General features: G+C 45.4%; 1 protein-coding gene across 4 annotated transcripts; it reads left to right on the forward strand.

Annotated features, from left to right (window-relative positions):
- The first annotated feature begins 285 nt into the window (after nt 1-285).
- Nucleotides 286-18,126, forward strand: BCL7B (BAF chromatin remodeling complex subunit BCL7B). 4 transcript variants are annotated; one of them, XM_061401914.1, is made up of 7 exons: nt 329-544; nt 3,633-3,708; nt 13,200-13,295; nt 13,515-13,611; nt 15,790-15,960; nt 16,735-16,814; nt 17,060-18,126. In XM_061401914.1, the coding sequence occupies exons 1-7, from the start codon at nt 453-455 to the stop codon at nt 17,150-17,152; spliced, it is 705 nt and encodes a 234-aa protein (XP_061257898.1). In that variant the 5' UTR covers nt 329-452; the 3' UTR covers nt 17,153-18,126. The 4 variants fall into 4 exon arrangements, with proteins under 4 accessions (XP_061257900.1, XP_061257898.1, XP_061257899.1 ...); XM_061401915.1 differs by lacking the exon at nt 329-544 and adding an exon at nt 732-979; XM_061401916.1 differs by lacking the exon at nt 13,200-13,295 and having other exon boundaries at nt 286-544.
- Nucleotides 18,127-18,299: the final 173 nt, after the last annotated feature.

Genomic DNA, 18,299 nt, shown 5'->3' on the forward strand with positions numbered 1-18,299 from the left:
AGTACAGGATAGTGTAGAACCTCGGTAACATTGGTGTCAGTCCATAAAATATAGATTATGGTTGCAGCCTGGCCAGAAAATTAAGATGTTGTCCTGGGAAAGAGCCAGAGACCCCACTGGCAGCGCCTCGCACCTCACCCTGCACATAACACGTGCTGCCAGCTGGCCCGCAGACCCTGGCCCGCTTGGGAGCCCAGTGGACTCTCAGATTCCCAGGGTGGGGCCTGTTGGGTGGGACGCCCAGGGTGGGGCACCTGGGGCGGAGCGCGCAGGCGCGCTGATGCCTCGAGCCCCAAAGGGAGGGCGGGTGCGCGCACTTCTCGCGCACGCGCGCACGGAGGGGGCGACGGCTGCGGTGACGCTGCTGCGCCGGGCGGGCGGCGGCGCGTGAGGCGCGCGATTCTCGGTGTCTTGGGAGCAGTGCCCCGGCCCCCGCCGTTCCCGCCGCCGCCATGTCGGGCCGGTCGGTCCGGGCCGAGACCCGCAGCCGGGCCAAGGATGACATCAAGAAGGTGATGGCAGCCATCGAGAAAGTGCGGAAATGGTGAGGGGCCAGGCCCAAGGGTGCTGGTGGGGGAGGCCGCCGGCCCAGGTCCAGAGCAGCGGCGAAGTGGCGGGCGGGGTGGGAGCCGACCGGCAGGCGCTTGGGGGAGGGGGGAGCGGAGAAGGCGGGAGGAGGGAGCCGCTCGCGTCGGCGTGAGGTCAGAGGGCGCGCCGGCCACGACCAATCAGAGGGCTTCCCGGCCCGCGGGCCCGCCCACCTGCTCCCCCGGCAGCGCGGCGCGGGCGGGGACCTGCCGGCTTCCGGCGACGCCGGGTCTGAGGGGTTTGTTTAGCTGCGGGTCCGCGCGGGCATGCCTGAGGAACCTTTTGCGTTCTGAACTGTCCTGTATACTAACCAACAATCTCTGAGGGGTTCCCGTTGGCCAGACTGAGCACTCTGCGTATTAAGGCGTCTGGGTTAGATGAGAACTTTAAGGCAAGCCACCTGCCACGGGGCTAGGGAGTCATTAGAATAAAAATTCCTGTCTTTCTCCTAATATGGGCTCACGCGCGCGAGCTGGATAGGCATTTTCTCTTGGTGACCTGGGAGCTGTTAGAAGAGTCAGGATCTCCCCCTTGTTTGGAAACGGCTCCTGTCATGTTCATTGCAGGCGCAGGTTGACCGCCTGTTTTGTACCAGGAGTTCCAGTGTTTGCGCCAACTTCTTGAGTACTTTTCTCTAGCTGATTGCTACCGATAACTTTTACTTTACTAATAACTTTAAAGCCGGGTAGGTGTTAGCTCCCTCCAGGAAGCCTTCTCCAAGACCTCCTGCCCTTCACCCTCCGCTCCCTTTAGAGTCATTGTTGTTACTCTTTAGTCGCTAAGTAATGTCCTATTCTTTGCGACCCCATATAGCCCGCCAGGCTGCTCTGTCCGTGGGTTTTTCCAGGCAAGAATACTGGAGTGGGTTGCCATTTCCTTATCCAGGGTATCTTCTCAACCCAGGGATCGAACCCGTGTCTCCTGCTTTGGCAGGTGGGTTCTTTACCACTGAGCCACCTGGAAAACAGGGTCATCATTACCTTGAACTTTATTTATTTGCATGTTTATTTGTCCATTTTGCTACAGGACCAAGTTCCTCATCTCTAAGGACTCACAAATACTAGTTAAATAGTTAATGATCTTCCTCCTCCGAATCTAATGCTTTAGGTTTTGTGAAACCTAGGACTGGGCATCCCTTCCTTTTCTGTCCATCTCTCTCCTCACCTGCAGCCAAGGGCAGTTAAGCATCTTCTGTCACCTGGAACTCTGTCTCACCTAGAACTCTGTACCCGGCTCCCTGTGATCTGCCTGCCTGCTTCAGGACTGGCCCAGTTCCTTGATCCATTCGTTACTTTGTATTTTTCTCAAGTGTGAATTTTTTAGCACTCTTTTGCTTAGGAAATAATGCTTCATTGATCTCTTCTTGTCCTTAGGATAAAGACCAAAAATGATCCTTCATACCTCACTAGACTGGCTCAAACTGCCCTCTTTCGCAAGATGCTGGCCATCTTTCAGTTGGAGCCACACTACCTTTCCTTCCGCCCAGCAACCTTCCTTTACCCACTCCTTCCACTTGCCTAGTTAGTGCCTGGCTCTGCTCTGCAGTTGCTTCCTCACTGAAACCTTTCAAGAGCCCCAGTCTAAATCAGGTCCTGTCCTATTTGGAGCTTTCCACAGTGGCATTAGGTTGAACCATAAGACCTCTATATTTGCCTTTTTTATCTGCAGAAATGGCAGTTTGATGTGGTTAAATCTAATAATCAGGTTTCTAACTGAAATGAGTTGTGTGGTGTCTGTTTACAGTTGGAATTCAGGCTCGGGAGAGTCAGGACTGTGTATCTTGTTCCCTGTGTGCTCAGGACCTAGCAGAGGGTCTTGTAGATTCAATACTTGTTGAATAAATGAGGAGTAAATGAGTGGCTTGTCCAGGAATTAATTCCAGTTTCTAAGTCTTTAGTTCATTCTTCTTTCTGTTACATCACAGTCTCTATATTTTTGTGATGTCATTTGCTGAATAGCATCATCAATAACAGCAGTTACTTTTTGGCTTTTCTGTTCTCACATTGGGACTTGAAACATTCAGAAGTCACACTTCAGGCTCCCCAACTCTGGCCATCCGTAATCTGCACCCTTATTCAAGAATGTTACTTGCCTTCCCCTCCCCAGGTATGTGTGGGGAGGGGAGAACAGCTACTCATTTTTTTTAAGGCCTATCTCAAAAGTACCCTCTTCTGTAAAATGAAATCTTAAAGCCATCTTTCCATGGCGCTTGGCCTTCACCTCTTCCAAAAGCCAGTGTAAGGCTCAGTTCTGTTAGCTGAAAGCATCGTGTCCTGTTCCTTGGTTATTGGAATTGTGTTTCAACCCAGTTTCCCTGGTGGCTCAGATGATAAAAGAGTCTGCCTGCAATGTGGGAGACAGAGGTTTGATCCCTGGGTTGGGAAGATTCCCCTGGAGAAGGAAATGGCAACCCATTCCAGTATTCTTGCTTGGAGAATCCCATGGGTGGAGGAGCCTAGTGGGCTACAGTCCATGGGGGTCACAAAGAGTCGGACACACTGAGCAACTGACGCACCCAGAGTTTCACGGAGTTTTGCCTTCCATGGAATATCCTGGTCTTTCAGCCTTCTTTCTTGCCGCCTTCACATATTACAATGATTTCTTTACTTATCTTTCATTGCTATGAGTTCCCAAGATAGGGACACTATCTTATATATCCTTTATCTTTACATATCCTATTTTATAATAGGACTTTATAAAATCAGTGGGATTGAATTAATTTTGGGGAGATGAAGAAGTTATGCAAGATGGATACCTGAGTTTGAAAATGTGCTCATACTCCATACTACTGTAGTCTGTGAGGAAAAAAATGGTTTTGGTACACCATGTGAGCAGAGGTGACAGGTGGAAGGTTCGGGGCTAAAGGAATTCGATAGTGAAGTGTTTCTGGAAAGGGTGATTTTGCCTTGAAAAGTAAAGTAGGATTTGACAGTTTATGAAGCATTTAAGGTTGACCACATGATCTGGTGAGAAGTAGAAAAGCACAAGTTCTGATCAGAAAATCTGTTTTATTTTATCGGTTCTGAGAAGTGTCTTTGTTTTAGGGAGAAGAAGTGGGTTACTGTGGGTGACACGTCCCTTAGGATATTTAAGTGGGTTCCTGTGACAGACAGCAAGGAGGTAAGTGTGGAAGAAAATCAAAACAACAAAAAGGTAACGTCTTCTTTCTTTCTTTCTTTCTTTGATTGCCTCTTAGCTGTTATGGGATATATTTCCCCAGAATTGAGTTGAAAATACTTCAGGGACCCGTCTGTCATTGGTCCATGCAAAGCCTCTCATTTTATTAGATTCCCCCTTCTCCCCGTTATTCCCTTTTCTTAACCCATTCCTCTTTTCCAGGGCTTGACCAACTACACCCCAGGCCTGTTCCCTGGGTGTCCATATAGTTTAATTTGAACACGCCTGTGCCCGCTGGTTTCCTTATTTGTGGTGGCTTTTGACTTGTAATGGTAGCATTGAGTAGGCCATAACATCTAATGGCCTGCAGAGCCCAAGATATTTATTATTGGCCTCATAAGAAAAAGTTTATGGACTCTTGCTGCCCACTGTAGCATATTAGATGTGTTTTGTATGTATATATGCCTTTCTAATTCCCCTTCCATGATTTTATTTGTACATCTGTATATTCTTGAAAAATACACAGCTTTGTTTCATATTTGTATTTTCAAAACTTTGCATCTATATATAGCATTGTGCTGTAAACCTCTTTTGTCTTTTTGTGTGAAAACTCAAACATGTTTCTGTAATTGTAAATAAAATTATTATCTTTACTCTTGCATTATATTCTCTTATGTGCAGTAACCACATTTATCTATCAATACATTCCCTGAGTGATAAACTCCCAGATTTCTCCCCCTCTTTTTATTCTAATTGTTTTTAAAAGATCTGAACTATAAAATGCATACAAAGGTATCTAAAACATAATGTACTATACAGGGAAAAAAATATGAAGCTAATACCCTTGTAAAAACCACATGTCAAAAGATAGATGTTGTTAACTCCCCCAGCAGCCTCTGAAACTTACTACTTCTTTAGTCATGTGTGTTTACACATTTCTTGATATAAACAGCATCACAAAGTATCTGTTTTTGTGGGTCTGACTTTTTTGCCTAGTGTTATGTTTGTAGAATCATCCATGTTGTCTTTGGAGCTGTTTGTTCCTTTTCCTTGATGTATGGAGTTCTGTTAGAGTACTGTACCATAATTTATTAATATCCATTTTCCTGTAGATGGATATTTGGATTGTCTCCAGTTTGGGATAACAGGAACAAAGCTCCTGTGAACATTCTTATTTTGTATACGGGTCAACATGTGTGCGAGTTTTCCTAGAATATATTCCTAGGAGTAGAATTGCCAAGTCTTAGGATATGTGTATTTTGACGTATACCAGGAATGCCAAAGTGATTGTGCCATTGTATATTCCCAGCAGACATACCAGAGTTCTCACGGCTCCTAACCCTCATCAACAGTTGGTATTGTTGGACTTGATGTATTAAGGTAGCTCATTTTGGTTTTGATATGGTGATTAAGGATGTAATTACTGATGAGATGGAGAACTTTTTCAGCATCCTTTGGGATTTCCTCTTTTAGGCAGTGCCAGTTTAAGTCTGTTTGGTTATGGTCTCTTTCTTGCAACTTGTAGGGATTCTCTGTGTTGTGGACACATATTCTTTATTGATTGAACACTGTCTGTACCTTGTTCCATTCCATGGCTTGTCTTCACCCTCTGTTTATGCAGGCTTGATTAGCAGAAGTTTTTTTTAATTTTAATGTAGATAAAGTACTTTTCTGGATAGTGCTTTTAAATGTCTTAAATCTTTTCCTTTTTTGAGGTTACAAAGATATTTTCCCATATAATGTACAAGCTTGTTATTCTGTTCCCATTTATAATATACCTGGAGTTGATTTTTGTGTATTTTGAAGTCAGGGCCCAATTTCATATTTTTCCATGTGGGTATGCATTTGTGCTCCCACTTGAAGAGACTGTTCGTTTCTTCTTGCTCTGTAGAACCACCTTTGTTGCGTTTCAAGTATAGATACGGGTCTGTGTGTTTTGCTGCCAGCTTTCTTGGGTAGCCTGGTTGACTGTGGTGAACAGCCTTCATCCATTCTCCTTGAGGACTTGTGAGAGGTTTTCTCTGGATTAGATGCCCAGGAGTGAGATTGCTCTGTTGTTGGCTGTCCATATATGATTGATTTTTAAAAATATTTATTTAGTTAGTTATTTGGTTGTGCTGGGTCTTAATTGCAGCATGCAGGATCTAGTTCCTGGATCAGGGATTGAAACCAGGGCCCCCTGCATTAGGAGTGTGGATTCTAAGCCACAGGAGCACCAGGGAAGTCCCATACCTGATTGTTTTTACTCGATGTGGCCAGATCTCTCTCCTGAATGGCTGCCCTGGATAGTTACCTCCTGTTTCCCACATCCTCACCAACATTTGGTATCATCTAACACCTAAATTTTTGGGTTCCAAAATCACTGCAGATGGTGATTGCAGCCATGAAATTAAAAGACGCTTACTCCTTGGAAGGAAAGTTATGACCAACCTAGATAGCATATCCAAAAGCAGAGACATTACTTTACCAACAAAAGTCCGTCTAGTCAAGGCTATGGTTTTTCCAGTGGTCATGTATGGATGTGAGAGTTGGACTGTGAAGAAAGCTGAGCGCCAAAGAATTGATGCTTTTGAACTGTGGTGTTGGAGAAGACTCTTGAGAGTCCCTTGGACTACAAGGAGATCCAACCAGTCCATTCTAAAGGAGATCAGTCCTGGGTGTTCTTTGGAAGGAATGATGCTGAAGCTGAAACTCCAGTACTTTGGCCACCTCATGCGAAGAGTTGACTCATTGGAAAAGACTCTGATGCTGGGAGGGATTGGGGACAAGAGGAGAAGGGGACGACAGAGGATGAGATGGCTGGATGGCATCACCGACTCGATGGACGGGAGTTTGAGTGAACTCTGGGAGTTGGTGATGGACGGGGAAGCCTGGCGTGCTGCGATTCATGTGGTCGCAAAGAGTCGGACACAACTGAGCGACTGAACTGAACTGAGCACCTAATTCCTAAATCCTGTTAGTCTGGTGGATGTAAAGTAGTATCTCTTTGTTTACTCTATATTTCTCTGAACACTAGGGAGATTGATAATTTTATCTCTTCAGATTTCCTTTTTATACATTTAGATTTCCTCTTCTCTGATTTCTTCTTTCTTTCTTTTTTTTATGGCTGTGTGGCTTTGTGGGATCTTAGTTCCCCAACCAGGGATTAAACTCAGGCCCTCAGCAGTGAAAGCCTGGAGTCCTACTAACCACTGGACCACCAGGGAATTCCCCTCTGATTTCTTAAATTTTCCTTATTCTTATACTGGACTTCCTGTCTTTACTTTTCTGATTTGCATTGATTCTTTCATGTTATAGATACAGGAAACTCGTATTAGTTTTGTACATGGCAGTTGTCTTTGTCTAACATGTCGCATATGATAACTTTGTCAGTAATAGCCTTTAATTTTTTTCTGTCAAGTTAACTTTTTCCTTCTGATTTTTACTTCCAGGGTGATGTTTCAAAATTATTCTCCATTTCCTGGTTATAGAGGACTTCTGCATCTTCTGCTAGCTTTTTAATTTTAACTTTCATTTTTAGACCTTTAATCCGTGTAGGTTTTTTTTTTTTTTTTAAATGGTGAAGATAAGAATCTAATTTTAATTTTCCTTCATGTGATGAGCCACTGCCCCTAATACTGGTCACTCCATAATCTGTCCTTCTCCACTGGTATGTGACGTCATCCCTGTGTGCTGTATTCACATGCTTTTGTTTTTGAGCTTTCCATTTTTTTGTTGTGTTTGTATGCTAGATTTATTTACTATGCGTTTAGTGTGGTCTTCATGTAGGGTGAGTTTTCTCTCTTGTAGGTTTTTGGAAAGATAGTCTTTACCAGAATGAAAAATTCCCTCCTCTTTTTAGTTTTCTGAGGCTTATTAAAAATTATGAATAGATAATTTGGACTTAATCCAGCTGCTTTTCCTGTGTTTACTTAAGTGTTCATGGGACTTTCGTCCTTTAATCTATTAAAATGATGAATTTCTGATGTTTGAACCATTGCATTCTTAAGACAAATTCTACTTGGACATGCCTTTCTTCTTTTTTTTCTCATAATATTACATTCAGTTCACAAATAATTGAGGTATTTGCATCTGGTTTGTAAATTGGTCTGTAATTTTCTTTTCTTATGTTATCTTTACCTTGTTTACACCAGCATCCTGAAACAAATTAGGTTAGTTTCCCCTCTTTTGATTTCTAGAACAACTTGCATAAAATGAAGGCCCTACCTTAGTACTTTCTGGGTCTTTGGTGGCTGGAGAGGTGTTGATTATCATTACAGTGGCTCTCGTGGTGATTGATGTATTTAGGTTTTCCTTTTTTCTGTACTTATTTTGCTGTTTTGTGTCTTTGCAAAAAATGTTTCCATTTCAAGTAGGGGATTGTTTCTTTAATGGGGGACAGTGCTGAGTCTTCACCCTTACCCACTTCCCCAGGAGTGTTTAGAAATGAGGCAAGGCACTGTTTGGTTGGCCAGCCATGCTAAGCTTTTGGCAACACACGAGTCAGTCCTATGCAGTGAAGAATTAGTCAGCCTGTCCAGAAGGCCAGCAGTGCCCTGCTGCCGAGCACTGATAGGTTTTCAGTTGTGCTGCTGTGTAGTCATTTATAATGTCCTTTTGTACTTTAAAGCCTCTTGGTAGTTATTTTGTCTTTTTCACATTTGTTGTTTGTTTTTCCCATGTAACATGGTCCTAAAACCTTTATTAAAAGAATCCTCGTGTAATTTTTGTTCATCTTTCTTTCATTTTGCTTTGTTTTCTATTTGATTAATTTTTGCCCTTGTTATTTTCCTTTTTTTGTTTTATTCTGTTTTTTCCACTTCTTGGGTTGAACACTTAGCACTCTTTTTCTTGTTTTTCTTTGCTTCTTTTTTTGCAGTCCATTTCACTTCTGTAGTTATCTCCCACAGATTTGGACATACATGAGTGTCAGGATATCATGATGGTGTCATTTAGCTGTAAGATTTTCATAGGTTTCTCTTTGGTTTCCTCTTTAACTCAAAGGTTATTTAATAGAATGATATTTAGTTTTCAGATGTGTGAGGTTTTTGAAAGCTGTCCTTTTAAAATTGGTGCTCTGATTGTATGGAATTGGTAGGGTATTTGTTCTTTGGCATTACTGGGACTTTTTTTGTGATCTGATCTGTAATTGAATTGTGGACAGTTCACTTATAATTAAAACAGATATATACTCTCGATATGAAATTAAACAATTGAAGGATTTGTTATGTTATCCAAATCTTCTGTATCTTTGCTCATCTTTGTATGGTTTGCTCTGTATGTTTCTGAAAAGAGTGTGTGAAATTGTTGGTTTGTTTGCTTCTTCATGGTCTCAGTGCAGTTCAGTCGCTCAGTCATGTCCGACTCTGCGACCCTGTGAACCACAGCACGCCAGGCCTCCCTGTCCATCACCAACTCGCAGAGTCCACCCAAACACATGTCCATTGAGTCAGTGATGCCGTCCAACCATCTCATCTGTCGTCCCCTTTTGCTGCCCTCAATTTCTCCCAGCATCAGGGTCTTTTCAAATGAGTCAGCTCTTCGTATCTTTCACGGTCTATGAGTCAGTTATCCTTTGTACTTTGAAGCGCTATTTTTGATCCATGTATGTTTATGATTCTTACGTCATCTTGACCTGTTCCTCTTTTTACCAGTATGTAATATCCTTCTTTGTCCCTTTCTCACCTCACATTCTGTTTTATCTGATACTACACTTTATATCCCATCTTCTTTTGATTTGTATTTGCCTGGTATGTCTTGTAATACTGTTTTTCCCCGTTTTACATTTTTCTGCTTATTGGGCATATTAGGATTAGGTTTAGCTGTGCGTGAGGGAAAACTCAAAATAGCAGTGGTTTAAAGCCGTTATTTTGTTCTTAGAGAAACAGAAGTATGCAGTCCCGGACTGGTGTGGTAATTTTGTTCTAAGAGTCCCCAGGGACCCAGGTTTCCGGCACCCTCTCTCCTTTTCTTTTTAGTTTACTTCTAAGGGAGTAGTGGCCTTACTCATTTTACGTTGTTTCTGCTGGGGTAAGATTACATGTCGTGAAGTTTACCGTCTTAACCTCTGCAGCGTGGACAGTTCAGCAGTGTTGAGTGCATTCACCTTGTATAACCCATCTCTGAAACTCTTCGTCTTGCAGAGGTAAAAAACTCTGTACCCATTAAATAATTCCCCATTCCTCTGTTCGTGTTTGACCTTATATTCCAAGTTCGAGCTCTAGTCATCATTCAGCATATTCAAGTTCAGGGCAGTAAGAGAGTGGAAGGGTTGGCATATAGTGTTTTCATGAATTTAAGGAGTTTTCCAGAAGTCTCCTTAAGATGTATATACTAAGTGTTCATAATAACTGTGGCATGTCTAGGCACCAGAAAGGCTGGGAAAGTGTGACCACCTAAAAATTCTATTTTTATGGACAAGGATTTCAGTCATAATACACTTTGCTTTTCTTTTTTTCCTCTTCACCTCATGATGACTAGACAGATTTTCTTATGCTGATCTGGAAGTTTTGCGTTCTATTTTTAATCTTTTTATTGGCAACTTCCAACCTAATAAGACTTACACTAATTTTCCATATCAATGTATAAAGCTTATAAAATTCTGTATTTTTCCTCTGAGCCTCTGGTCTCCATCGCCCCCTTCCCCCCACCCTTTCGTCCCTACCCTGTCCTTTGTTTTGAATGGAATTTCATCTTTTTTTGGCCACACCGTGTGGCTTGTGGGATCTCAGTTCCCTGGCCAGGGACTGAACCCTGGTCAAAGCACTGGGCCCCTGAAAGACTAACCACTGGGCCACCGGGGGACTCCCTAAATGGAATATCCTGTAATGTTGACATCTAGCTTTATTTCTTAACTTTTAGTTTGTTTCATCTCTTTATCCTTTCTTTGTATATTCTGACTTCTTCATCTAGTTTTTGCTCACTAATCTTTTCTTCAGCTCTTATCTATTTCTGCTTATAAACTCATTCACCTAATTTTTACTTTGAACAATTTCATTGCTCATACCAAATATCCTTGGCAGTGGTTCAGAACGACTTTCCCGTGTCATCCTTGTCTTTCTGAGGAGAGTTGCCATATTCTATTTAAGTTCTTCTGTCCTGTTAGTGCACTTTCCCTGGCATAGCTTGCTCTGTTAATTCTTTCATGGGTCTGTTTTCCTCCAGTGTCTGGTTAGTTTTCTCTGTGCACTCATCTTTTCCTTTCGACTTTGAGCTGTGTTGGCTAGAAGCATGTAACCGAGGGGAGAACGTGAGCCTAAGCTCCATGCTTTCTCCTCTAAATAGCTGAGGGGATGGGATTAGCCTCGGGGTTCAGCCTTTCCCTTTGCCCCTCTCTCATCTTCCGCTGTCTCCCAGGGAGCTCTCTAGTACCAGTCTCCACATGCTGCCTTTATCTGCGAGCAGCCATCCTTGCCAAGTCCATGGAAGCCGGTGGGTGAAAGTTAGAGGGGCTCTGGGGCCACCCTTTGTTTTTCATCTACCCTTGGCTCTGGTGATGCCAGTACCATACAGGCCACAGGTCAGGCTGCTCGATCTCTTGTGCCGACGCCCCCTTCCCCATTGCTCAAACGGAAGCCCCTGGCCCTTTCCTATTTCTTTTTTTTTCCACTTGTGCCATATGGGATCTCACTTCCTCAACCAGGGATCAGATTTGCCCCTCCTGCATAGGAAGTGCAGAATCTTAACCACTGGACCTGGGGGACATCCCCCTTTGCTATTTCAGGTTCTGCTTGTCCAGGACCTAGCTCCCTTTGTCTCTCCGAAGGACTTCTCACAGTGTTTGTATTGGTTTCTGAGCTGGACCCTGAGGTCCATTGGTTTATCTACCTTCCACTGGTTTGTGGTAGTGTGCCAGCTTCAAAGGTACTAGCATAGACCTGTTAGGTTAGGAAAAATCGAAAATGATCAAATTGGTAGAGAAGAATACGTGAAGGATGTAAGGGAGTGGGACACTGCTGATGGGAGAATTAACTGGGACAAACTTTCTACAGGTTGATCATATATGTATACTTAAAAAGCTTAATTAACCAGATGTTGGGAATCCTTTCACAATATATACACATATCAAATTACCCCAGGATATACTTTAAATATTGTACAGTTTTATTTGTCAGTTATACCTCAGTAAAGCTGAGAGTGTGTGTGTGTGAGCCTTCAGAATATTTACGCCTTTGATCTAGAAGTTTTACCTCTAGACATTTATCCTCAGGACGTAATCGTGATGTGTACAAGGTACATCTGCAGTGTTGAGTATTCCAGTATTGTTCGTGGTATTTAAAAATTGCAAGCAAAATGAAGATCTTAGCTGTAAAGAATTAAGTTATTGTGCACCTGTATATTGTACAGCTTTGTTACCCTTTTAAAAGATGGTCTGAAAGACTACTCAGTGGCATAGAAAAATGTTTTTAATATGATGAGTTGGGGTGGGGAGCAAGTTATAAGATTGAATCGTGGTCCATTTCGATACAATTATGTTCGGGCATCTCTGGTTGTGCAGGTGATTTTCATCTCTTTTCCTGTATTTTCAGAATTTCTTACAGTGAATGCATATTTTACGTGAGCACAGAATCTGAGCACAGAGTCGTTGAACTAAGGAGAGATCAGGGAAAAATAACAGTAAGACCAAAAGTTGGCATGGGTGCTGTGACGCTCATACTCCAAATGTATTGCCAGCCTTCTAGTAGAGAGTAGGGAGGCACAGGGTATTTTAAGAGAAATATGTTTATACTTTCTGATCTAGAAGAATTTTTTTTTTTGGTGTGAATTTCGCCAATAATCCAGGAAAAATAAAAGTTAAGCATTGTAGATTTATTTCTACTAGTACTAAACAAACACAGTCCTAAATAAGGTAAAGCTAAATGTCCACTAGTTGAGTAGTGATTGAGTGAGTATGATACCGGGAATATTATGCAGCCAGTAAAAGTCATGTTTAGGTAGCCTCTGTAGTTAAATGGTAAAGTGTAATTGCGCTAAAATTATGTCTGCATATAAAACAGAAGGGAAGGACTACATACATATATATGTACAGTTGACTTATTGCCGAGTTACGATTGAGAGTATTCACAAAAACTAAGCTGTGTTACTAGTACAATGCATGTACGATAAAGTGACAAGTATGTGAAGTATGGGTTAGTAAGTTTGGGATTGTCCAGATTTGAAATTCCAGCTGTGAGGATGCTCTCATTTGCAAATGCTTGGGTTGGTGATTGCCTTTCCTGTGGGCTGGTGTGTTGCAAGCTAGTGCTTACCTTCCACTGTGGTTCCCCTACCCATGTGACTTGCATCCCGCCTGAAGGCAGAGGTGGACATGGGAGGTCACTCCAAGTGGATGGGGTGGGTTGGTCAGGAGTAGAGCTTGGAGGGGCCCCTTGTCCTGTCCCTGCTCACATCACATATAAAGTGACTCCTTCCTTTGTCCAGTCAAAGGGCCTTTCTTCTTTCACTTTTTACCCCTAGCTGTGCTCCTGAAACGGATCTTTGCTCAAATGAGTATTTTGTAATTCTCACCCATGTAGGGAAGGATCGAGCAGAGCATTCTGATCAGGGCAGAAAGCAGGAGGGTCCCACAGAGAACTCCAGTGGAAGCAGATGTATATAGCTGCCTTTTTCTTGTGAGTCATGAGATTAGCGCTGGAAGGGTCCATTTTACTGATAGAGCCACTGAGGCCCGGGGACACCTTGTCCAGATCCTGTTATTCCTTGGGTCTTAAAACCCCCGTTGTTCCTCATGTTCCTAATCCAGACCTCTGTGGTGTCTCAGCACCTTCTTTCTCTCTTTCTGTGAGTCTTCTGCTTGGCTCTGTCATATTCCTCTTTTTTTCCTTTTCTAGAAAGAAAAGTCAAAATCGAACAGTTCCGCAGCCCGGGAACCTAATGGCTTTCCCTCTGATGCCTCAGCCAATTCCTCTCTCCTTCTTGAATTCCAGGGTGAGTTGCATCCTCATGTCTTTCTTGCAGGAAAATGAATATTTAGATGACCCATCAGTAATCCGAAGACTAGCCTGTGTGTCATTTCAGTGCCCACGGTTTTGCTGGTGTCTTGCTGGGCACCTGACAGAAGTCTTTGCATTTCGACTTCACAGTAACCCTGCAGGACAGACGAGTCTCCTCACTTTCCAGTTAAGGAACCTGAGGCTCAGGGAGGCGAGGCGCCATGTCTAAAGTTAGTCACTCGTAAGTGAGGACCGGTGGTAGGTCCTGGTTTTCTGGATCAGAAGCTCTGTTCTTTAGACTGTGCATATGATGAGAGCGGTTCAGAGGGGCGCCTCCCCCTTCCACCCCCAGGCTGGGGCGTCTGTCTGTCTGTCTACAGTTAGGCCAAGCTCCGCCTCCTAAGCCAGTCTTCGGTAGACGTCCGGCCTGAGTCAGCACTGCACTGAGAGCGCGACCTTTTCTACCTGTGTGGCAGTTCCTGCTTAGGAACACTATCACTGCAGTGTCTCCTTTTTACATTTGCATCAGCCTGGGTTATAAACCAGGCAGTTACCATCGTCCCGATTTAAGGCAACTGATACTTGGAGGAGAAAAGTATCTACCTAAGCTGAGAAGTGACAGAACTCTATTATTTTGTGTAATAAAATGCTACTTCCATTTTAGTGTAGAAGATAGTGGTCATTGCAGGATGAAGACTAGAAAAGGCTTACAGTTTTCTCTTTGGAGCTAGACTGGGAACAGCCAGGTATCCCCTCCTTCCCTCTGCCCTAACTGCCCCTACCCCACGGTTGGCATGGTACAGAAGAGACTACAGGGGGACAGTCCTCCAGCCGCGTGAGCTGTCTCCACAGCATAAGGCTCCGGGAGACATGGGAGGCTCCACTTCTTCAGCTTGGCCACCGTCTCACCCTTTTCATGCCCTGAACCTTTAGTGCGCTCCTGCCGGGTGCCAGGTCCTGTGTACTGTGCTGGAGACTCAAGGACCCGTGAGCCACAGAGCCTGCCTGCACCGGGTGTAACGGAGGGAGACCACTGTGTAACATAGTAAACGCAGGTGTGCACAGCAAGTGGCGGGAGCCTGAGAGGGGGTGGTCGTGCCCACCCAAGGGAGCCTGGGACCCAGGGCTCTGCAGAGGAGAGGATGCCTGAGCTGCCGGTTGGCAGGCATCGGGGCTTTTCAGGAAGATGGGAAGGAGCACGTCATACCAGACACGGTGCTGGTAGCTGCTCTTAGGTTTGGGTCCGACCTGGCTGGAGCCAAGGATACATAGGGAGAACGGCAGGCAATGAGCCTGGAGATTCGAGAGCAGTGTTTAGGATGTGATAGGGCCCTCTAGTGGGCAGCAGGAACCACAGAAGGGTTTAGAAAGTTCACCCTGGCAGTGGTGTGAGGTCTGCGGCGGGGAGGCTGAGACCCAAGGGAGGGCAGCTGGATGGCTGTTGCCAGAGGCCAGGCCTGAGCTGAGGCAGTGGGGAGGAAGGAGTGGACACACGTGGCATCAGAGCAGTAGGACAGGTCTGATTTGGTGACTGGCTGCTGGAGGTGGGGGAGAGGAAGGAATTGTTGAGTCAGTTTTTAAGTTAGGTGGTGACTTTAAGCCTTCAACAGCGCTTCCCAGGTGGGATCCAGTGGTCCATGAGGCAGTGAGGCAGAGCCTGGGCAGGTGCAAGGCCTGAGCTGACCACCTCCAGACCCTGTCACCCTCCTTCAGATAGTTGAGAATGGCAGACAGACAGTTATTTTCTACCCCTCTTGTGAGAAAGGTTCAGAGGCAGAGCCACGTCCCTCCATTCACTGGATTGTGAGAAAATACCAGGTCCCAGCTATAATTAGTGGATACTAAAGAAGGGACTCATATGCGTATATTAATCTCCCTGACATATAAATGTTGCATAAACTTAAAGATTCTGGCTTCATCCGGTGGTGCTTAGAATATATGTCATAAAATAACATGTACTTAAATTGGTCAATTTAGATTCTGTTGGTAATTTGCGATGTGCAGAAGCCCTGGGAATGTCTGCCCTTGGTTCAGGGGCTGTTTGCAGCTGTGATCGGTATGTGCCCAGCTGTGTCCACGCTGTCTGCAGAGACCCCAGGCCCTTGGCTCTGTACTGAGTCCCCCTCGAGCGTGACCGGCCTCAGCCATTGCCTTTGTCATGTTTGATTTTCAGATGAAAACAGCAACCAGAGTTCTGTGTCTGATGTCTATCAGCTCAAGGTGGACAGCAGCACCAACTCGAGCCCCAGCCCCCAGCAGAGCGAGTCCCTGAGCCCTGCGCACACCTCTGACTTCCGCACAGACGACTCCCAGCCCCCCACGCTGGGCCAAGAGATCCTTGAAGGTGAGTCTTCCCTGGCCCAGGATGTGTGTCTTGGAGGGGCCATGCTCTTGCTTTTGATCTTCTTAAGAGTCACTGGTTAGAGACGGTGCCTCAGAGCTGGCAGCTTCAAGCTGTTTGTCCGTTGTTTGAGGCTCTTTTGGGAAATGGTTGTATTTTCCCCTTTCACAGAATGATGGAAAGAAACAGCAACACGATTGAGTGCCAGGCTCTCCTCAAGGAAGGCACTTTTCATATTTGAGGCCTGGTATGAGTCTTGGGTTTCCCTGGTGGCTCAGCAATAAAGAATCTGCCTGCAGTGCAAGAGATCCGGGTTCGATCCCTAGGTTGGGAAGATCCCCTAGAGAAGGAAATGGCAACCCACTCCAGTATTCTTGCTGGGAAATCCCATAGAGGAGCCTGGTGGGCTACAGTCCATGGGGTCACAAAAGATTTGGACACAACTTAGTGACTAAAACAGCAAACATGATTCTCCTTTCAAAAACCTCATGGAATAGCAACTGTTGTCTTTGTTTATCCATGAGGAAGTTGTCTTAAAAAGTTCAGTTGCTTGGCCACGATCCCACAGCTGGTGGAACTGCCTGATTTGTTTCATTCCTTCTAACTTCGGAGTTAGTGCCCTTTGTACTGGATTCTGCAAATTTCTTCTTAGAACGTATGTTGATTCTATAACCAGTGGATACCCCTTCACCAAGGCGCCTCTCAGGAACACTCCCCCAACCTGGGGGGGTCTCCTGTCCCAGCAGGCCCTGCGTTACACTGAACTTGCTTTTTCAGAGCCCTCCCTGCCTGCCTCAGAAGTTGCTGATGAACCTCCGACCCTCACGAAGGAAGAACCAGTTCCTCTAGAGACACAGGTAAGGAGGTGCTTTGGTTTTCATAGTTTCTAAGGAAAATATCAGGGCTCTGTTGATGTTCACTGGCTCTCTAGCATGGGAGGGATGTAGTGGGGGTTGGGAGGCAGTGAGGGATGCTGGTTAGAAGGTTAGGAGGTAGAGAAGAGGTCCTGTGATCTGTGAAACAGTCGGGGTTGTGATTAGAGTGGAAGGGGAGGTCTGCTTCCGAGGGATGCCTTGTCATTCCATGCTCTGGCTGCGTCTAGATTGCTGAGGAAGAGGAAGACTCAAGTGCCCCTCCCCTGAAACGCTTCTGTATGGACCAGCCTGCAGTGCCGCAGACAGCGTCGGAAAGCTAGCACCACCCTGGCGCCCTTCACCTCCAGGCCCCATGCCTCTATTTATTGCATTCTGGTTCTGGCTGTGCTGTGTTGCTGGGGTAAGGGCAAGCACCGGGGTCCAGAGCCTGCACCTCAGAGCCTTCTGGGCTGGAAGGCGGACGCGGGACCTGGGGTCGTAGCATCATCTTCCTGTCCCTGGCACCTGTGTCTGCCTGGTCCTGAGAAGAGGAGCACTCCTGTCCTCTTTGCACCCCAAGGAGGCTGGCGCCTCAGCCGCTTCAGGATCATCTGTCACCTCCAGTAGCAGTCTCTGCTCCACAGCCTCTGGACTGAGCTGCTGGTGCTTCTGCAAGAGGAAAGAGAGGGGGAAGGCACCCTCCAGAGAAGAGCGTGCCGAGGGCTTACTTGAACTTGAACGGAGACTGTAGATTCATGGACTTGCCCATAGGGCTAGGGACCCTGTAGGCTGCTGTTGGAGAACGCCTGAGTGGACTCTGGAGGGAAGGGAAGGGCTTAACTCCACACGACGGCAGAAAAGTCCCACCTAGACTTCATGCTATCCTGGCACTTGGACCCATTCCTGAGGCCGTCCTGCCTCTCGTGGGCTCTCTGGCTGCTGACAGTCCTTTGTCCCCCCACTGTAGCCACCCTCTTCCCCCAACACACACAAACACGCACATACTCGCAGCTGTTTCCACCTGGACATTTCATTCCAGTATCCCCCTGCCTCCTGCCATGGTCCCCAGCTCTCCTGCCGCAGACTCTGCCCCAGCGAGAATTTGAGGTTCTGACAGTACTCATCCCCACAGTACTCCTTCAGCCCAGACTTTCTAGAAAGTTCCCTTTTCTTCGAAATCTGCATGTTTCATCGAACCTTGTGATTTTATTTTTTGTTTCAAAAAAGTTTAAGAAAATGGAAATGGACAACGGTGAGTGAAGACATATTTTAGCACTGAATAGAATATTTTTAAAATTAAACTATTTGAAATATGTCTTGTTGGCAGCTGAGTGTGTCATTCTTGAGGGTTGTGGGGGCAGGGGCTGGTGGTGATGGTGGCTGAGTGCTTGTGAAGTCACTGTGGGCTGGGCCCTGCCAGTTGTCTTGACTCCCACAGAGTGACTTCAGTGAAAATGATTTGGAGACTCTGTTTGAGGTTGTCATGTC

Source organism: Bos javanicus, chromosome 25 (genome assembly GCF_032452875.1).
Source record: "Bos javanicus breed banteng chromosome 25, ARS-OSU_banteng_1.0, whole genome shotgun sequence".
In the NCBI taxonomy this organism is placed as follows: domain Eukaryota; kingdom Metazoa; phylum Chordata; class Mammalia; order Artiodactyla; family Bovidae; genus Bos; species Bos javanicus.